Source organism: Perognathus longimembris, chromosome 2, assembly GCF_023159225.1.
Source record: "Perognathus longimembris pacificus isolate PPM17 chromosome 2, ASM2315922v1, whole genome shotgun sequence".
Classification (NCBI taxonomy): Eukaryota; Metazoa; Chordata; class Mammalia; order Rodentia; family Heteromyidae; genus Perognathus; species Perognathus longimembris.
In genome coordinates this window covers 130,353,882-130,373,858 of record NC_063162.1, presented here as the reverse complement: position 1 = coordinate 130,373,858, position 19,977 = coordinate 130,353,882, and the positions used below count along the sequence as shown (strand labels likewise).

General features: G+C 38.5%; 1 protein-coding gene across 5 annotated transcripts in view; it reads right to left on the bottom strand.

Annotated features, from left to right (window-relative positions):
• The window catches only part of Ptprz1 (protein tyrosine phosphatase receptor type Z1), a 143,340-nt gene extending 124,527 nt beyond the window's left edge, over window positions 1–18,813 (bottom strand). For 4 of the 5 annotated variants that reach the window (XM_048340129.1, XM_048340131.1, XM_048340130.1 and 1 more), the window contains exon 1: window positions 18,584–18,805. In XM_048340129.1, coding sequence (XP_048196086.1) covers window positions 18,584–18,641 — 58 coding nt within the window. In that variant the 5' untranslated portion in view covers window positions 18,642–18,805. Of the gene's footprint in view, window positions 1–18,583 lie in introns of all 5 variants that reach the window. The other variant, XM_048340128.1, reaches the window with a different exon arrangement.
• Between the last annotated feature and the right edge of the window lie 1,164 nt (window positions 18,814–19,977).

The following is a 19,977-nucleotide window of genomic DNA, read 5'->3' as shown; positions in this document are numbered from 1 at the left end:
AGCACTAAGCTCTTTGGCATGAGATGTACAAAAATATCTACTCTCTTGTCATTTGTATTTCCTTTAGACCATCAGTGTTTTATATTTCTCTCAATAGAAATAAAAAGATCACTGTTATTTCTGTTATAAGTCATCTATAAGAATTGTAATTATGGGATCAATGTACTTTTTGTTTTCTTTATTTTTTAATGACTAGAGTTCAACTATCTGACAAGCCTTATTTTGGGTTATTATTTATTTCCATGGGCCCTAAAACTAGGATTATATGTTGTTTTACAAGAGCAAAGTGGTAACAACCACCTCCCCACTTCTTAAAGAATTTGCATCTCAAAATAACTAAATATTTTAAACAATAGATAGAAATAACATATACAAATAAAGCTCTCAGATAACACATCTTATTATCACTTCAAATTACAGAGTAATAGTCTGCAGACCAAGCTAGCAAGAGATTTAAGGATCTTCCACATTCAATGCCCATCTGCTTTTAGAGAAGTAAACTGCAGTATTATTTTAAAACTCATATTACAAAAACAATAACCGTAAATGAGTATCTTTATCCCAAATCTGATAAAGAATAGAAAAATACAAGGAAATGATGAGGGGAAGTCTGAAATGCAAGTCTTTCAGATAAGAGTTTTAATAAGTCTACAAGGAACAGAAGAACCTTGAATGAAATAGAAATAGGTGAAGATTTATACAAAAGACAATTCACAAGAGCTACTCAAATGAAAGTGAAATGTGTAACTGTATTACTCATCCCACAAGTACAGAATGAAACAAGACTGGAGTTCTGTTCATCTGGTTTGTTCAGTATTGAATGTCAGGAAGGTTCTGGGCAAAGGGAATCTCCCACATATATTCAGCTTCAACTGAAGCCCACTTTCCAGAGACAATTCTTACAATCGGATTCAAAAATATTTAAAAATATGTATATACTTTCTCTACTAATAACTTATTACCAAAAGTAAGACAGTTAAAATTAAAACTCGACTCTCTTGTCAATCAACTCTTTTACCAGCCCTACACGCATGACCAAGTTTATTGCTCATGAAGATATAGAAGAGGAACTACTTAACACCAAGATTACATTCTACTTAAGGATACATGCAGATAATTAGCATATGACGTGACAGCTGTACTCCCTAAATACTGGTGAATATTAAAAGATATTATTACAATTAAAGATATACAAGTGTTCATCAATGCACTGAAAACAGAAGTAGAAGATATGTTTTGAACATAATTCTCCTCTGGCCCTACAGTATCAAAATGTTTAGCTAGGCATCTAGCCATCCAAAATATATGTTGCCCTGTCCAGTCTGCCTTGTGGATCAGTAGCTAAGTTGAGTATAACTCCTGCACTGTGCCTTTGAGGGGAGTATGCTGGTTCAACCATTTCTCACTCTCAGGAATACTGACATGTCTGTGAAACACTGAGGGACTCGTGGAAGAGGACAATGCTCCAGGGACAGTGGAATGAGAAGATAAAATGGACTCAGGTTTCAGCATCATGACAGGCAAACCATCTCCCCTGACTTCATAGGAAAGTGGCCCACTGGACTGGATTCAAAAGGAAAAGAGAAAGAAACCTGCTTCCTATTTAAATCACACAGTTATATGACATTTCTTCCAGATGTAATCAAATTACTTTCTAACTGATACTAGAAACAAAAATGATGAGGCTTAATTGCATGATCAAATTTTCACCTTAAATTTAAAATACAGATCACAAAACCATTCATATAGGCAACTGGAAAAAGTAATGAAAGGCCAACTCATTCAGGGTCTGATGAAAACCCTAGAGTTGGTGATTTTTATTCCGAGAGAAACAGGAAATTGGAGAGTGATACAATCTGACTTGCATCAGAACAAAATCATCTTGGTTGATTCCTACAGCACAGTAAGGAAACCAACTGGGAAGCTAATGCAACAGGACAAGCGACAAATGTTGTAGGCTTAGACAGAGAAAGGGTTACCTGGGAGATAAACTGATGCTTGTTACTAGCTTAAATATAGGCAACGAGAGAAGGAAGAATTAGAGGCGGTCCTGTGGTTTTCAGCTTGAGTGTCCGAATCAAACTGGTATTTACTGAGATGAGGAAGTAGAAATCAGAGGTTAGAATAGGAGGCAGATAAGGCTATCAAGTTGAAGTATATTAAATATCTAAATGGAGAGTTGGATATATGAATTTGAGTTTAGTTCATTATTCTGGCCTAGAGATATAAATTTTGGAATCACTAATGAGGAAAATACAAAGATGAGACAGCCAAACATGTTTACATAGAGAACAGCTATTTAGCTAGTGTAAATCAGCTTTGGGCAGGGAGGAAACTGCTTACCCTGTGACAAGAGGGAAGCAAAAGAAGAAAAAAGAAGAGTATGGAGTCTTCAAATCTCCCTTGAGGGCATACCCTCAGACTTAACTTTCTCTCATTAGGTCCCATCATGTCTTACACAGTTCCAGTACCTCCCAATACTGTCAGGGGATGGAGACCAAAGACTATAGCCCAGAATCTAGGGTGCTGTTTAAAGGCTTATAAACAGCCCAGCAAATGTGAATGGGGCTTGCATTTAGAATCTGGGACAATAAGTAGAAGCCAAGAACACCTGGTAAGTATAGCGTTCTGAAAGTCGAAAGAACAAGGTTATGTCCAAAACAACATGATAAGCATCAACAGCTGTTTTAATGTCAATAAAATGACAGAACCCTGGCTTTTGCATATAACATTGTTGAGGGTACTAGTGCAGTTAAACAGGGAAATCTGTCGGAGTGTTGGGAGCAGAATCTTGTTTATAGTAGGGTCAAAACCAAATTGGCAGAAAGCAACTGGAAGTGGAGAGGGTGTGAAACACTTTGCAAAAGTTGCTCAGTACATGGAAGGCCAGAAATGTGGCAGAAATCAAGAGAGGACTGTTTTTAATGGTAGAAATGATAGCATGTTAAAAACATCTATTCTTTCAACTGTAATTACTGATTTATTATACTATCTTATACTAAGCAAATGAGTTTATAAAAGCACTAATATTTTAATATGAATGGATATAGTGCAAAAAGAGAGATTTCTGTAACCAAAGGTGTGATAGTTAGCTATAAGCAACAGAATGGTAGGTAATCTTTCCAAAGTAATTTATATTTCTACATTCTATAGTATTTTTTACCTTGTCCGCTTTTGCATAGAAGATAATTTATCATCAAACACTTCTGAAACCACAGTAAATTTCCAAAAATGGACTACACAACATTTTATGACTAACATTGCCACAAAGGGATGGTAACTGAAATGGCAAATTTTGTTCAGAGCCTCTCATAGTCAAAGTTTGACTCAAGCTTCATTGTAAATAATTAAAATATTCATCCTTAAAAATTAATGATAAACTGACCCAATTCCTCTGTGTTTATAATTTTAAAACATCAATAATGTAATTCATTTTCTATGTATGGTAATTGTATATTAAAACCTGTTTTTCCTAATTTATGTTCCACAAAAATCTTCATCATTTCACTTAGCTCCATGATGTGGAAACAATTGTTATATCACTGTTGTAACTACTTTCAACGTGCTATGTGTAACTGTAGCTTCTATTATTGATGATCTTCTTGTATCCCCTTCCTGTGGTTGTACCTACACTATCTCTGTATCTTATCTGAGTATATTGGAAACCGTGTATACTGGTATTAGAACTAGGATATTGAACGGGAATAACAAAATCGAGAGACCCAGGGTAAAAAAAGATAAACAACTACAAAAGCAATACTTGCAAAACTGTTTGGTGTAAATGAACTGAAAAACTCGTGGGGGAGAAAGGGAAAGGGGGAGGGGGGAGGGGGTAATGAGGGATGAGGTAACAAACAGTACAAGAAATGTATCCAATGCCTAATGTATGAAACTGTAACCTCTCTGTACATCAGTTTGATAATAAAAATTTAAAAAAATATTCATCACTGCTTAGTTATTTGCTAGTTCTTCATTAGATAGAACACTGCTGCTTTAACTATTATTTAATAAAGTAATATCTTTTAAAATTTTGATTGCCCAATTAATATTTTGTCAACTATCACAATTTCAATAGTCTGCTTTTTATTTAAACATTTGAGTGTTGTAATTATTTCCCTCAGATGCATTGCTGTCCCTTAACTTACATAACTTAAATTTTAGCAATTATGCTTTGTTACAGATATATTAAAAACATTTAAAAATATTTTCTTAAGTCACCTATAATGTAATATTGGACAAATTCACATTCAGTTAGAAAATAATGATTATTTTTTCAGTGTATTTTTTCAGCATAATGTAGAAGATTGTCTTTCCGAATCAGGATGAATTTTTCTACATTTCATTTTCTTATTGTTCTTATTCAGACCTTTGTTTATAGAACTCTATAGTATATACAAGACTATAGTATATGGTCTTTTAGTTTCATTACCAGTACATTATTTTTATTTCTAAACAGAACACTAACTGCTGTAGTTTTACTGCATTTCCCCCCATCTTTGTAGACTTTTATGTATATAATCAATTATTTTGGATTGTCTCCTGCTTTTTATGCATCATTTCAGGGTTTCTCTACAGATGCTCTCTAGAGATCTAGAGGGATGTCCATAGCTCAAACAGCAAAGGTGACCCTTGACACCAATGGGTAGTTTTAGAAATCTCTCTCATAGCCAGCCCTACAACTAGGACAGGGTATGACTGGCATTCTCTCCTTTTTTAAGACTTTGGTGTATCAAGAACAGCAGTGCTCTTTTTTTCTAAAGAAAGTAGCTTCATTTTACAAGTCTTGTATGCTGCTTGTTATGTTTCAAGCATTAGGCTCAGAATAAGGTTCTGAAAATCCTTTATTGACAGCCACAGGTAACCCATGGCTGTGAAACAGAGTGTTTCTCTAAGCTTGAATCAAACAGGATCTCACATATCTCAGATCTTGTTCTTGGTTAAAAAGAATAAAAAGAACTAAGAGAAATGCTCTTGGCTGGCCCTGGCTGGGGTGTTGGAGGGATGAAGAGGTGTTAGCGAAAGGGATCCGGTATCGTTTTGTTTCATTAAGATCCTGTCTTGACAGGAAACATAGGGAAAACCTACCCAGTGAAATGGTGCATCCGCTGTGCAGGCCAAAAAGTAGATTCTCCCACCGCTACATAGAATAAAGAAACTTAATAGTTCTCTTTCTCTCATGTTTCTGGCTACAGTCATCGTTCTTCCCTTTTTCTGCATTCACTATTGTACTCTATTCGAATCACTTAATTTTCTTTCTTAAAACTCTGAATGCCAAGTGTAAGAAAATAAAAAAGCTCTTAGGAAGCTGTCCATGATGGTGTGCCAATCCAGTTCAAAATCTATATAGCCTCTTGGACCTGTTGAAATGAGAATGTGATTTGATTGACCCACTTTCACTTTACCTTTTTAAAAATAAGAGGGACTAAGTGAACTTGAGGCCGAACTGAATTCTAATTCTGAAGGCTGGAAATGGGATCCCAAGTTCCTTATTCTGCTAAAGAGTATGCGAAATGAGTAGAGGTCGTGGTAATGTTTAACAGTTGCCTGGATAGATCCTACTGTATATTCTGGATAGGTCTTACTGTATATATTAAAGTGGTTGCTTTGGAGAAATGCTATAAATACATGCCACAAACATTTACTGTCACTCACTAAATAAGCAGTACCAACTGCAATATAGCCTGTACCCTGTGCAAAACTGTGAGATGATGATAACACAAGATAACACGGTGTCATTCATAAGCATAAAACCTTTTCTATTCTTTTCTCAAAGATTTTTATGGTTGGAGACCCTGGCATATCGCTATTGTGTTTCAAAAGTAAAGTCAGCTGCAGAAGATTTCTTCCCTAGATTGATGGAAAATAGAAATCCCTCTCTTGGGACATATGTTCCTTAAAGCATCCCAATGCCCATTGCTACACACTTATAAAAAGTCTTTCCATATTGGCCTTGAAAAACAAATATTTTATATCAAGTAGTAACTGTAGGATGTTTATTGAACTGTGTACATTTTGGCAAGGGAATTGAATGGTGAGGACTTCTAGGTTAATAGCAAACAGATGTGTTACTGTTTTCATGGTTGTATGTGCATATGTGTTTCTGTGTGTATGTTCTGTTGCATACAGTGAAATTTTTCATCTATATGTTTATCAACTATCATGTGTACCTGGGTGAATTAATAACACACATATGATATGTAATGAAGCCTTTTCATTCTTTCTGTTTGAGTATATAGAAGAACTTTTGTGAGGTCAATCAGTTGGAACTTCAATCTACAAATCCTAAGTAGGGTTATAAGTGCATATACTAGTATTTTCATATTGAAACTGTGTGTTTGGCATGTTAGATTACTATAGAATGCAGTAATCAAGTATAATTACTTCCATGCAAATGGCTCAAATCAATCTCTCCTTGATGACCTACTTTTAGTTACTGTTCTGCAGCAATTCCACAAACAAATCTCCAGCAGACAGAGTACTAAAATCTAGGGACTGTGCTTAAAATCCAGCACTCCCCTTGTGCGTGTAAGTGTGTTTTAGTAAAAATTTGCTACACAGAGGTATACTTTAAGAGCAGAAGACCCAATTGCCTCCTGAGAAAAGGACTCGGAAGCTGAGATTATCAATGGGGAGACTACTGGGTTGAGTATTTCATCTTTGCTTGGATGAATACCATTGTCTCTTAATACAATTTCATCTCTTGTTATGATTGTAAAAGCTAAACGATTTCCCCCCCAAACTGACAGATGCTATACAATTCTAATTTTTTTAATCGTTACTGATCTGTTTTTTTCATTTTTTATTGTTAAAATAATGTACAGAGGGGTTACAGTTTCATACTAAGGCAGTGCATACATTTCTTTTCCAACTTGTTACCTTCTTCCTCATTTTTCCCCCCACCTCTCCCCTCCCCATTTTCCTCCCCTCATGAGTTGTGTAGAAACAAGTGTTTTATCATTATTGTTGTTATTTTCAACATACCATGTAAAATTATGCCCTTTTTCTTTTGTCTTTCTTTCCGGTGGTTTTACCCCTGATACCAAACCACTGCAACAGCAATACTTATGATTCTAGGGGAAGGAGGAGGTCTTGAATAGCTCCCTCCAGAAAAGGAATTGTAAGACCTTCCTATATGCATTTCACCATGGATGAAGAGACTGGTATACAGTTTTGAATAATTTACTAAAGAACATACAAACATCTTGTGTTTTCTTGATAAATCTTGCCAAGAACACTGAATAGTTAGAATGTACATAAAGTCTTGGGAAGAAAATTATGTGGAATCACAGGCAAGGCAGATAATCTATATTTGGGTGTTTCCTTAAGGATGCTTGGTACCCAGACTGTGCTGCATAGTAAAGGATTTCAGGAACCGTGCCCATGCCAATCTTGGCTAATCAAATGTAATTTCACTCCTTATGCTTCCTTCAGAGAAATTCATTGTGCAGACGGTATTGCTGCCTATGTTCAAAACCCCTCCAAGTAGCTAAAATCCTGTGAAATTTTACCGCCTAAAGTTTACCTCAGATATGGAATACAAGCTACCTCTCTCAAATAGCCTCAAGTTAGGGCAAGCTTGATTCTGCAAATTATGTGCCATTTTCCTATCATTAGGTGCTGAAGAGAATATGTAATAAAACTATTTTATCATATTTATTATGCTCATGCAGTTCCTCTTTTACAATTATTTTGAACTTCACAGGTAGAATATTGGAGAGAACTAAGCACATTTTATAGTAGAGATGTAAAACCCAACCAATTGTTACACAAACCTTTTTTTTCTTGCTCGTGGTGCTTAAACTCAAGGTTTGGGTGCTAGTGCTCTACTACTTTGAGCCACAGCTCCACTTCTGGTTTTCTGGTGGTTAACTGGAGATAAGAATGTCATGGGATTTCCTGTCCAGGCTGTCTTTGAACATGATCCTTAGATCTTAACCTCCTGAGTAGCTAGGATTGCAGGTATTGGCTCCTGACTAAGATTTTTTATAATGAACTTACATCTTTCTTTTTACTCTCTCTAACTACCCATAGACGTAATTGGATCTGAGCAGTCTAGCATTAATTTTCTTACTCTCTGTTATGGTTGGGTTCTACCAAGGCACATTTTCCCACCAGATAAACTGTTCAAAGAGAAGTGTTCATTAAAGTCCAAGCCCATTGTAATTACTCAATGAATAGCTACTAAACTGAGTTTCAGTGACCTCATTGCACTCAAATCCTTTGGAGAAGGCAGTACTGACTCAAGATTAAAAAAAAAAAGCAATGGATATTCCACCTAACATATATATATATATATATATATATATATATATATATATATATATATGAAGAAGACAAAGGCCATCTCAAAATGTCTGGGCATGATGGTATATCGCAGTAATGATAGCACTCACAAGGCTGAGGCTGGTGGAACATAAGTTTAAGGGCAGCCGGAACTATATAGCAAGATCCTACCTCAAAAAGGAAAAAAGAAATCTAGCTACGCACTACAATTACACTTAAGAATTATTAAGGGCTCATGGATTATTTATCACACCTTGTGTTCTTGATGTTTCTTAAGAGATATATAGAAGTAACAAAAAATGATTGTATTTTTCCTAAAGCAGAAAACAGCTAAAATCAACTTATAAACAAAACCTGGGGAGCTGACTTTATGGATAATTTTCCATTATACTATCTTTATGCAAAAGAACAAGTTGTCATCCACGAAGACAGTGGTTTAATGAGCCATGGATATGGTTTATTTCAAGAAATCTGAATTCAGTGTAAGTGAACTGTTGCCTGAGACACCACAGTGGTCTATGGAGTGCTATTGGACACAGGACAAACATCCAGGTGAATAAAGGAAATAATTTTAACAAAGCCCATCTTTTCTTTCATATTTATTTTTACAATGTAAATGGAGGCTTACTTTGTATCCCAGGCTGGCCTTGAACTTGCCATTCTCCTGCTTCAGCCAGCTGAGTGCTAGGACTGTAGGCATAGCTGAGATGGACACTATGGATTATCTTGACACTACCAATATGCCCAAATACATTTGTGTTTAAAAAAAGTAATTATCTTGGTATAACTATACAATATCTCTGCTAAAATGGGTAACCTTAATTAGCCCAACAATGTCCCTTTATTGCTACACAGTGTGCTGAGTTAACCAGTTTAGAAGAATGTCTACCTTCAATTCCTATATAACAATGTCACAAACATTTAGAATTATTATGTATTAAATATGCAGGCTTCAAATTACTTCCCTCCCCATCTCTCTCATTTTCTTTTATTTCCAAATTATTTCTTCTGTAATATTATGTTTGCTGCCTCACATTTCCTTCCTGGATTTTCCCCAGATTCCTTGTGTTCGCCAGTACATCTTCACCTTCCCAGAAGGGAAGACATTCCTTGAAGGTCACCCATGCCTCATTCTCCAGATAAAGGCACTGAGCCACATCAGTTATGCCAATTTTACAGATTATATTTAAATCACATGATGTTAAGTACTCAAAATTGCTTGTTGAACACAAACGTAGTCAAGTGAGAGTAATGAGTAATGCATGCTCTTACTCTGCTTCAGTCCACCCTGCATTCTGCTGCCTGAGAACACTTGTAGAATATGGAGATCTGTTCGAGCAATCTGACTGCGTTCTCCATTGTCTAATAGATGACTTTCCATCCCCAAATCTTCAGTTAGCCATTGGAATCTTATCTGCTAGGAGTCTTTGTAGCACTCCAAATATCCCCCTCCTCATTGTTCCTTCCCTCCAAACATTCCAGTCACTGTCTCCTCAATGCTTCTGTATGCACCTTTGTTTCTCTCTCTGATGCCATTTGTCTCCAAAATGATGCTGAATCCTTGTCTGTGCTTCCTATAGGGTCTATATTCAATGCCATCGCCTACCAACCTTCCCAGGTGTGAATGTTTGACTAAATATGTCCCCCATTCATCTGATATGCCCATGCTTTGCAAACTCTGTTAATGTATGTACCTTTCCATATTGTGAAGGATTAACAGGCCAGAAGAGGAATCCTTTTTGAGAGCACTATTTATTATTAGAAGATGCTCAATAAAGATCTATTGCACTGGTTTATGCTTATATGATCATTATTGACTGTTAAAAGTTTATTAAAGTGGTCATTTGGGCCATCTAAAATAACACAATATCACTTAAATGGAATTACTGATGCTTCTCAAATACAGTATAAATCTAGATATGGTAAATAAAAGAAATTTTATCTTAGGCACAAGACATGAAGTAAATCACTGACACTTAAAAATAAAACATGTAGTTAAATCTCTACGTCATAAGGAAAAAACCTCAATAACTAATTTTAACAAATTATTCATGAAAAAAGAAATACTATGTATCCTTGGAAAAATGAAAGATATATGTGTGCCTGTGTCCTAAAATAGCCTTAGGACTCTTCACATCTCCAAGGCTGGTTTGCTTGTCTTCCCTCACCTGCTAAGAGACTTGGACCTTTGGAGCACCTCCAAGACTCCCTGGTTTCCTAAAGGGTGGCTTGCAGACTAGGAGGGCAGCCAGTGTCATTCTTTGTCATCTTCTCCAGTTACTCTGAAACTGAAACGGCCTTAAGAAGAAATGGGAAGTTTTCCAGGGCCTTTGTCCCATGTCACTAGCTTTGTGACATTATCTCAACCTTAAGACAAATAAATTAAGATTAGTAGTATCATGAGGTTGGCCTAGATTTGTGCTTTTAAACTCTACTTGTGTTCTGCAATGACCTGGGGAATTTGAAGAACATATCTGTGTCTAAGCCCAGCATCTGCACATTATGATGTATCTGATTTGAAAACCAGGCATCAGTATGATCTAGAAGTTATTCAAGTACATTAATGAGCTCAGAGTACTATAATAAAGTACCACTGATTTGGTGGCTACAACAATGGATGTGTGTTTCTCACTGTTCTGGAGGCTAGAAAGTTTAATTTCAAGAGGATGACAGATTTGATTACCACATGTCTCCTGATGTCTGGCTTGCAGACTCGTGGGCTGTTGTCCTGACTTCTAAGGGCTCACTCCCTGGTTTGCAAATGACTGTTTTCTTGCCATGTGTCCTTAGGTTATGCAAAAAGATAGAGCTCTTGTCCCTTCTACTTCTTTTAGAAGTACCAATCTCATTCATTGTAGTTTAAATCTCATGACTTATGTATCCCTTAAATGACCTCATCTCCAAATACCACCGAGTTGACAGTTAGGGATTCAACACATGAATGCTGAAGAGGAAGCATGCATTTAATCCAGAACAGCAGATAAGTAAGAAATTCTTCCAGGATTGAGAACTCCTGGCTAAGGTCAAATGGATGTCACTTTTTCTGAACACTGTAACAGCCACAACAACGATAGCCCACACATCCTGATAGTTCCTATTGGAAAACTTTGATTTTGAACAACTTATTGTGGTAGTTAACACCTTTACACATTCTTTTTAAGAGAAAATGTATTAGGTAGGTAAATATTGTATATATGTAATATAATAAAAGGTTATTTTTAATTGGAGGATATGATAGAACAGCATGAAGACACTGAGAAGGTGGCTTATATTTGCCCAGTATTTTCCCAGCATGCAAGTAGGTCTGTGATTATGACCTTGATCTCTGCTTAAAGAAGTCATTTTAAAAAGCATCTCATTTATCCCAGAATACTGAGTTAATCAGTTCAGGGAATAGGTTAGTATTTTTAGGTGAATATGACTGTGCTTTAGGGTTCAAGAAATAAAGAATTCAGTCAGTCTTAGTGAGAGTTAAAAAACAATCTGGAGTGCTAAGCAGGAAAGAATAGAGAAAAGAATAGAATAATTTTCCAAGAATGAAAAAATACTTGTGGTTCTAGTCATTGTTTTAAACAGCCTAACAGAACTTCCTTATTGCCTACTAATTAATAAATTATTCTTTCTCAATATATGAAATCCTATTTCCAAGGAAACTGATAAAATATTATCTCTTGATAATGTGCTTATAAGTTGATTTATGCTTTCTGAATAATGCCAGAATGTCCACATACCACTATGCTCCATAACTGAGTTTACTCTAATATCTGTGGGCAAATATCAGCAGAAAAACAATCAGCTTATTTTAACATAGTAGTGTTTATTTATACCAGAAACCACTACTAACCAACACTTTAAAATTTATATTAACTACAGAATCCTACAAATTATGTAAAATATTTTATTAATATAATCATATGGCATCATTCTCTTCCCTATCAAATGCTTTATAGCTTTCTAAGAAAAATCTATTTATTGTAAATTCATGCTCAATGGAAGTAAATATAAAAAGGAAATGACATCAGAGAAAGAAAAAGAGAGAGGAGGGGAAAATGAAGGGAAAAAACAGGAAGAGGAAGGGAAGAAAAGGGAAGTGATATTGGCTGATGAAGAGAAAATTAAGCAGTGATCATAACAAAGAGTAGGTCTGTTTTTTCTTTTGTGGAAGAATTTCTAACTCACCCTATTGCTCCATTTCATCTGAATTCAGTGATACTTACTAGATACCATGGAGAAAATGAACTATACAACTTGGGAAAAGGGGGAATCATGAGGGGAAAAAAAAACTGGGAGAAAATGAGGAAAGTGATGACATTGTTCAAAAGGAAATGTACTCATTACATGACTTATGTAACTGTGACCCCTCTGTACATCAAATTTACAATAAAAAATTTTAATGGAATCAATAACCTTATAAAAACATTTTCTGAAAGTCTACTAGGAGAAGGACTAAACTACATGCTGCATATCATTTTCTGGGATGAAAGATAAAATTATAGACAAACTCTAAAAATATATGTATCTGAAAGCTACAAGTGCATGTGGTGTCCTTTGCCTTGTCTTGGTCCATTATTGTTCATAGTCAGTTTGAGTAGATAGGATTTATCCAACACCACAGTTTTCAGCTGCCTGCAAACACAATCTTTGTGGTTTCAAGATGCTTCATTTCTCATCTCAGATTACTCTTAGTCCCACTGCCACCCCCTCCTGCTGCTGCCAACACACAGCACAGAGAGAGAGACGTTCACAGACTTGATGCTGTGACCTACTGGAGCATATCCAAGACTCACTTAGGCCACTCATCCTGAATTAAATACTTAGTCAAGATCATTCCTGCACAAGAGCTTTACATTTCATGCACACATAAGATTTAGGTGACATGTATATCTATTCCTGAGAGAATCAGTGAAAGTGAAGTTCTGGTGCCAAATGTGGCAATAAAGATGAAAAGGTCAACCTAGATGCTGACCAAGGAATGGGACTATGGTGGGTTACAAATGAATAAATTGCTGAAACAAGTTGTGGAAAATGTGCTCTGAGACAGACCACTCACTTCCAATGCACCAGCTGTTCGACTCCAGTCTACAAAGGCCACAAAGTGGCCATTAAACTTTCCTCACCCTGTATAACTCTGTGATGTTTGTCTGGTCACCATAACAAGCCCAAAATAACTCCCACTTATCAATGCTTCAAATAATTTTAGTAACAAGACCATTTTGCAGTTGAATGGACTTCTTAGGAGTACTATCAATCATTACTTTTTTTCATGCTTCTGTCCTAAACCAGTGCTGTGCAGCAGCGGCTCAGAGAGATGGAAATGCTCCATATACATACTATCCCTTGTGGTATTCACTAGAGACTGGAACACTGAGTGCTTGAATTGTGGCTATGCTGCCAAGGGCACTGAATGATTTTATTCTGGTAGATTTTAAGTGAAAGAACCACACTGTACCTATAATAACGGACAACATAATTTTAAAGCCTAAGTGTTTAGGATGGTGCAAGAAAATAAAATAAATTTTTTCCTTACTAGATAATACTATATGTTACATTTGTCTCTAAAGAATTCCAAGTACAGATAAAAAGAGATGCATTTTTGAAACTGAAATTCCTGCTAGGGCTTAGTTCCAATAAAATATTTCAAGTCGAAGCAAAATGGAAATATAGCTATGTCTAGTTTGAGTTGGTGCTAATTTGGCTGGTTGGTTGACTAGTTCTCAATCTGTCTCTGTCTATCTGTCTGCTATCTGTCTCTATCTCTCTATGTTCGAAGGTTTGAATTCACAACTTCATGTGTACTAGACAGGTACTCTACTTCTGAGCCATGTCTCCAGTCTATCCACCATTAGCATGCCTAATAGAAGGGGAAACATCTTAAAATATTCAATAGTTAATACATTTAACAATTAAATAAAGCTGGGAAACAAAGTCTCAACTAATTGTGAATGGAAAAACACACTGTAAAGATTTAAAGAAGGTCTTCACTGTGGCTATTAGATGAGGTTAACTGGATAGCAAACACCTTGAGTATTAGGACTGTATGTCCATGTGCTGGTCGATTTCTAGTTCCTAGCAACCATGCACTAGCGGAGCAGTTACAGTAGCAGGGATGGAGCTGTTTTATACCTGGACCATGATAGTCATGACATGACTGTATGTATTTGTCAAAAACTTTCAAGATGATGTTGATATGTGGGAATAAATTTTTATTTAAAAATAATAAATTATGCTTTGAAATTTCAAAAAGGAAAAGCATATCACATGGGTACCTACGGAGAAAGCCCCCTAGGACCCTGCATGAAAGCAACAAGACTGTCAAGTGCAGCATCATACCCTATGCAAAGCAAGTTAGTAAATTCCAAGCAGCTGACTGATCTTCTGGGAATGAAAAGAGGATGATTTCTCAGTCCTTGGAATTAGATGGGACATATGGATGAACACAAGCTGTGTCTAATGTTAGACAAATCACTTGGCTGCCCCCTGCTCCCTCTTCTGTGAAACATACAGAATGAAAACTTCTGCTTTAAAGGATTTGAGGGAAAAATGAAATGAGAAAACAGCTATACCATGCCAGCACTGGGAGTATACAGGTAAATGTTCAAGTAGATGGCAGGTGGAAATGAAATACATTCTCATCTTGTTAATCAAGTCCTTTGAGGTTTTCTGGTCCCAAGTGAGGGGCTCTATTTCCACATTACCATGTGAAAAAGTTGGTAAATTGGGGGTGAAGCAATGCTCTCAGGTTAGACATAACTTAAATGTTTTTTGAATGAGGAAGATGGGGAAATATAGCTCATAATTTGTGTGTGTGTGTGTGTGAGAGAGAGAGAGAGAGACAGAGAGAGAGACAGAGAGAGAGGAGAGAGAGAGAGAGGAGAGAGAACACCAGCCCTGGAGCTTGAACTCAGGGCATGGATTTTTGTTCCTGAGCTTCTTTTACTCAAGGATAGCATTCTACCACTTGAGCCACAGCTCCACTTCTAGCTTGTTGTTGTTGTTTTTTAATTTGATCGTCAGATCTCAGACTCCTGAGTACCTAGGATTACAGGCATGAGCCACCCTGTGCCCAGTGCACCTCATAAAATTTTAAGCAAGACTCTTGATCTCTAGTGCAGACATGAGAGCAGAAATCAATTTGTCAATGAAATGATTTATCCTGGCAAATTTCCCTGGGAGGAAGTAACTGCAGTCTGTATAAAAAGGAGGGCAAATGAAATAAAGAACACATACTCTGCTCATGAAAAATGATTAATTGTCTAAATTGAGAAGAGTTGGGGAGGGGAACACAACTATTTTCTATTTGTGATTATGCTTGGGTTTTGGATGATAAATTGGTCCAGCTGACATTCACAACATATTGAATTCCATTAAATCCATATGCAGTATTAATAAGTGAGGTAATTAATTATTGAAGAAGTCTTAAGTATGATCTGTATTTAATGTGGTTCCTAAAGTAATAAGATGTAACTACAAAGTTCAAAATCTGATTCCATGCATATTTCGCCAAAATGTTTAAACACTTGAATTTAGTGCATCTTACAGTATTATAAGTAATTTAATATAAAGATACCCAGTTTTCATTAATGAAAGTAATGATTCCTTACAAGCTGTTAAAACACCTCATCACTGCACTTTGTGACTCATAGTTGGGCCTCCTTACAGGAAAGTCACTGCACCCTGTCCCTTTATTACCCCTGTAGAGTGCAAGAAAAATGAATCTGTTCCAGTCTACATTTTCTAATGATATTTTCTATCTGTTCAGAATTTCTTGGGGAAAAAAAAAGCAGTTGGTCTGTTTTCCCAATTCAAATAATCTGGATGGGGGGCACAAAAGTGACAATGCCCTGCTCATAGACACTCATAATCACCAACAAAGACCACTACACTACCCCAGCAATCTCTACGACTTGCTCCTGGATGACGATAAGAACAGTCATCAAACTGCATCACAGCTGTCATCCTGCAAAGCAAGGCTCAGTCAGTCCTCAGATCTCCATAGAACACATGTAAGTGTTCCATGCCCCCTCCATGGCTGCAAGGAAAAAAATAGCCACTCAAACAATAATCTTAGGCTTTAAGAAAAAATAATTGAAGATGAGACTGAATTTCTCATTTGTAGGCAATGTGCCTCAGTTTTCCAAAATACAACGTGTCACGTTGATGTTGCACATACATCCATGCCAGCCTGTTGACCTAATGGTAAACAGTGAGGAATGCAAAATAGTCATCACTTAGTTTCAAAACAATAACAATAAGACATATTAGTTCCAATATAGGCTTACATTCAGCATAATTACAAATGCTTGGGATAATCTAAAAAACAATAAATTTATTTCCTTTAAAGTTCACATCATCCAAGAGTTAAAGAAAATGTCCACTAAACTGAATGCTCTGCAAACAAAAATAGACTACAAGTAATGTTTTTCTGAGAAAAAAAAAAAGTTCCCTGATGTGGAACAGTCATATTATGGAATATTACGCAGTCACATAAAGGAATGGTTATATGCTAAAACATGAATGAACTTTAAAAATATGTTAAGTAAACGCAACTAGACTGAAAAAAAAACACCTATTACTTAATTATATGTATCTGACTATACAGACAGGAAGTAGATCATAGTATCAGAAGATGGTATTAGGGAGATGGAAAATGACAGCTAATGAGCATGGAGTTTCATTTGGGGTTGGCTAAAGTGCTCTGGAATTAATAGTAATGGTTGCCCAACTTTGTGAATATACTGAACATCAGGAACTGCACAATGCAATAAGAAAAATGTATGTGGCATATGAATTTTTGTAGGAATTCTTATCTCCAAGAGTGTATCATGTATTTTATATAATGTGGTTTTGATGAGGTTCAAAGCAATAGTTGGTTTGTTTCTCTAACAATTTGAGCTTTGCTCAAATAATAATTTCAGTATCTAGAGTGTCTGACTTTGTTGGTTAAATCTGTCTATAACAGAAATGCAGAAATGTAAATTCAACAGGTGTGTGTTTGATGACTTCAAACAAAAGTGTATTCTCCTTTCCAGAACCAACTGTGAAGGTCTGGAGTCAATCAAGACAGGAGCACAAACTTCAATAGGCCACCTGCCTCCCCGATGCATCTCAAGAGCCCCGCACACTTTCCACAAGACGTTCAGAATTTGTCATGTCAATGGACATAATGGGCAATTATCACCACAGTTGCAATACAATTCCTTGTAGTTATAACTTGAAAATAATTTCTGCGTGTACAGGCCACTGTACCAAGTGAGGTCCCATTCATCAAAATGCAGGTTGAATGCATTCGTTATTATGAACCAAATAAAAACTTAGCAGGATTATTCTAACTGAAAAGAGTGAAACACTCATACCCAGGCACCTATATGTCATAGACAAGTTCATGCCTCCAAACCATGCATTGCATTCCATTCAAATTGAAAAGCTTGAGGAAAGAGAAGAGACATTTCTTTCATTAAATGCAACCCCCCTCCCCAGCAAAATCGTCTTTCCCGTTCTTCGGGGGGAGGGGGGAGGGAATCGGCAATCCAGGTAAATAGTCAAAGGGGTTACTTCAGAATGCAAAGCTAGTTTTACGTGTGTAACCCTGGAAGGTGCTAGACAAAAGACATCAACCTGCTGCGGTGGGCGGACTCTGGCAGCAGGGGCAGAAAGAATACTGATAGCGATTCTGATTGAAAGTTTTTTTTTTTTTTTGTTTTTTTCTAGAGTGACTGCCTGGACTTGAATGAATAAACTAAAAGTACTAAAAGAAAAAAGAAAACAACAGTACTGGAAAGTCAGGTCGCTGCTTGTTGTGGCTGGAACTGCCTTTCAGGTGTTCGTGTGCAAATTCACTCGCGTCAGACACGTGCATTTTCTACTTCAATCCACAACGCCAATACTCCTAGCTTAAAACCCCACAGGGCAGTGGGGAGCCCCTCACCGCGAGGGTACTGCTGCTCAGTTATTGATCGTCTCTAGTATACCTAAGAAGGCTATTTTGCAAACTCTGCCCAAGAGGAAGGACGCAAGCGGTGGGGGGCAGGCATCCTCACCCGGAATCTCCCCTCTGGCAAGGTCCGGGCATGGATCCCCCCTCGAGCACAGGGAACACCATGGCTCCGGAGTTGGGGAGTGGGCGCGGAAATACCCTACGGAGCTCACGCCGGTCGGATGCGGGACCCCGAGGTGGCGGTCCCCCTTTTCCTCCTTGCTCTAGAGGGCGGCGGCGGCTGCTGGCAGCAAAGACTAGGAGAGACCCCCACGGACGCGCCCCGTGGATCCCGGAGAGGACCCCCAGCGCGGTGTCACCACTCACCCAGGCGGCAGACGCTCAGGAGCTGCAGGCAGGCGAGGAAGCGCTTTAGGGTTAGCATGGCCGGGCGGTCCGGGGTCCCTGGTCGCGCGGGTGGGCAGGGAGGGGGCGCGCAGGCAAGGCTCTGTTCTTCTCCTCCAGTGTGTAGACTGATGTGAGATGAGATCGCGTGTGCGTGTGAGTGAGCGAGAGAGACAGAGAGAGAGAGAGAGAGAGAGAGAGAGAGAGAGAGAGAGAGAGAGAGAGAGAGAGAGAGAGAGAGAGAGAGAGAGAGAGAGAGAGAGAGAAAGAGAGGGAGAGGGAGAGGGAGAGGGAGAGGGAAAGAGGGAGAGAGGGAGAGGGAGATTGAGAGCGCTCAGAGGATCCGGAGGGCAGCGGGGTGCGCGGCGGTGCGCGGCGGTGCGCGGCGGTGCGGAGACCCGGGCGCACGCCGGCGGGCCGGAGTTGGAGTCCTCTGTGGGCTACGGCGGCCGCGGTCTGAGCGCTCGGAGCGCGGCGGTGCCGAGCGCGGATGCACGCTCCGGCCGGCCTGTGCGCGCCGCGGCGCCGGCGGGGGCGGGGGCGCAGGATCGCGCGCCGCCGGGAGCGAGCAGGCTGAGGACCCGTGGTCGCGCGGGAGAGGGGCGGGGATGGAGAGGGGCGGGCGGGGGCGCGGCTACCGCTTAGGGTCCCAGCACTGGCAAATCACAGCCCCACCACGCTCCCTCTGCCTGCTCCAGGTGGTTTCGCCACCCTGGCGTGAGTGGATCTGCTGGGGCTTTAGAATCTTCCAGGGGAAAACATCATCTCTTCATTAAAAGCTCTTTATTGCTCTAGAAGAAAACAGGGGACCAAATTTCTATTGTCCCGCATGGAGATTTGGAGATTGACCCTTGGACTTCACCTCTGGGGGCTTTTCATTTTTCATTTTATTCTTATTCTTTTGCAGATGCTAAGTGGGTACAATCTCAAAGTGGTAACCCGCTACCCCTTTTCTTCCCATTTTCCGAAGAACCCCAGTCGTTCCAGAGCCCATTTTGTCTGGGTAGTTGATGTCCATCATCTGCCAGCCCTGTGGCCATGCAGACCAGGCCTCTTCCCAGACCCCAGTCGAACTGCCCTGTGCGGTGGCCTTGTGGTCAGAACTACCCACGTGGTCTTTACTGGGGCAAGGGTAAATTTTTCACCAATTAAAGGGTGCACAAAAAAAGTGTAAAATACACCTGCAGATGCTGCCTAGTTGGGAACATCACCCTCTATGTCCCTTTTTCTCTGGTGATGATTTTGTTATTGGACTCCAAGTGCCTTGGTGTTAGGCAGTTTGTCTTAGCATTAGAATCTCAGTTCCTTGTTCTGTGTGTGTGTGTGTTGCAGTTTATGTTAAACGTTTTGTTGAAATAACTGGAAGCTCCAAGGAA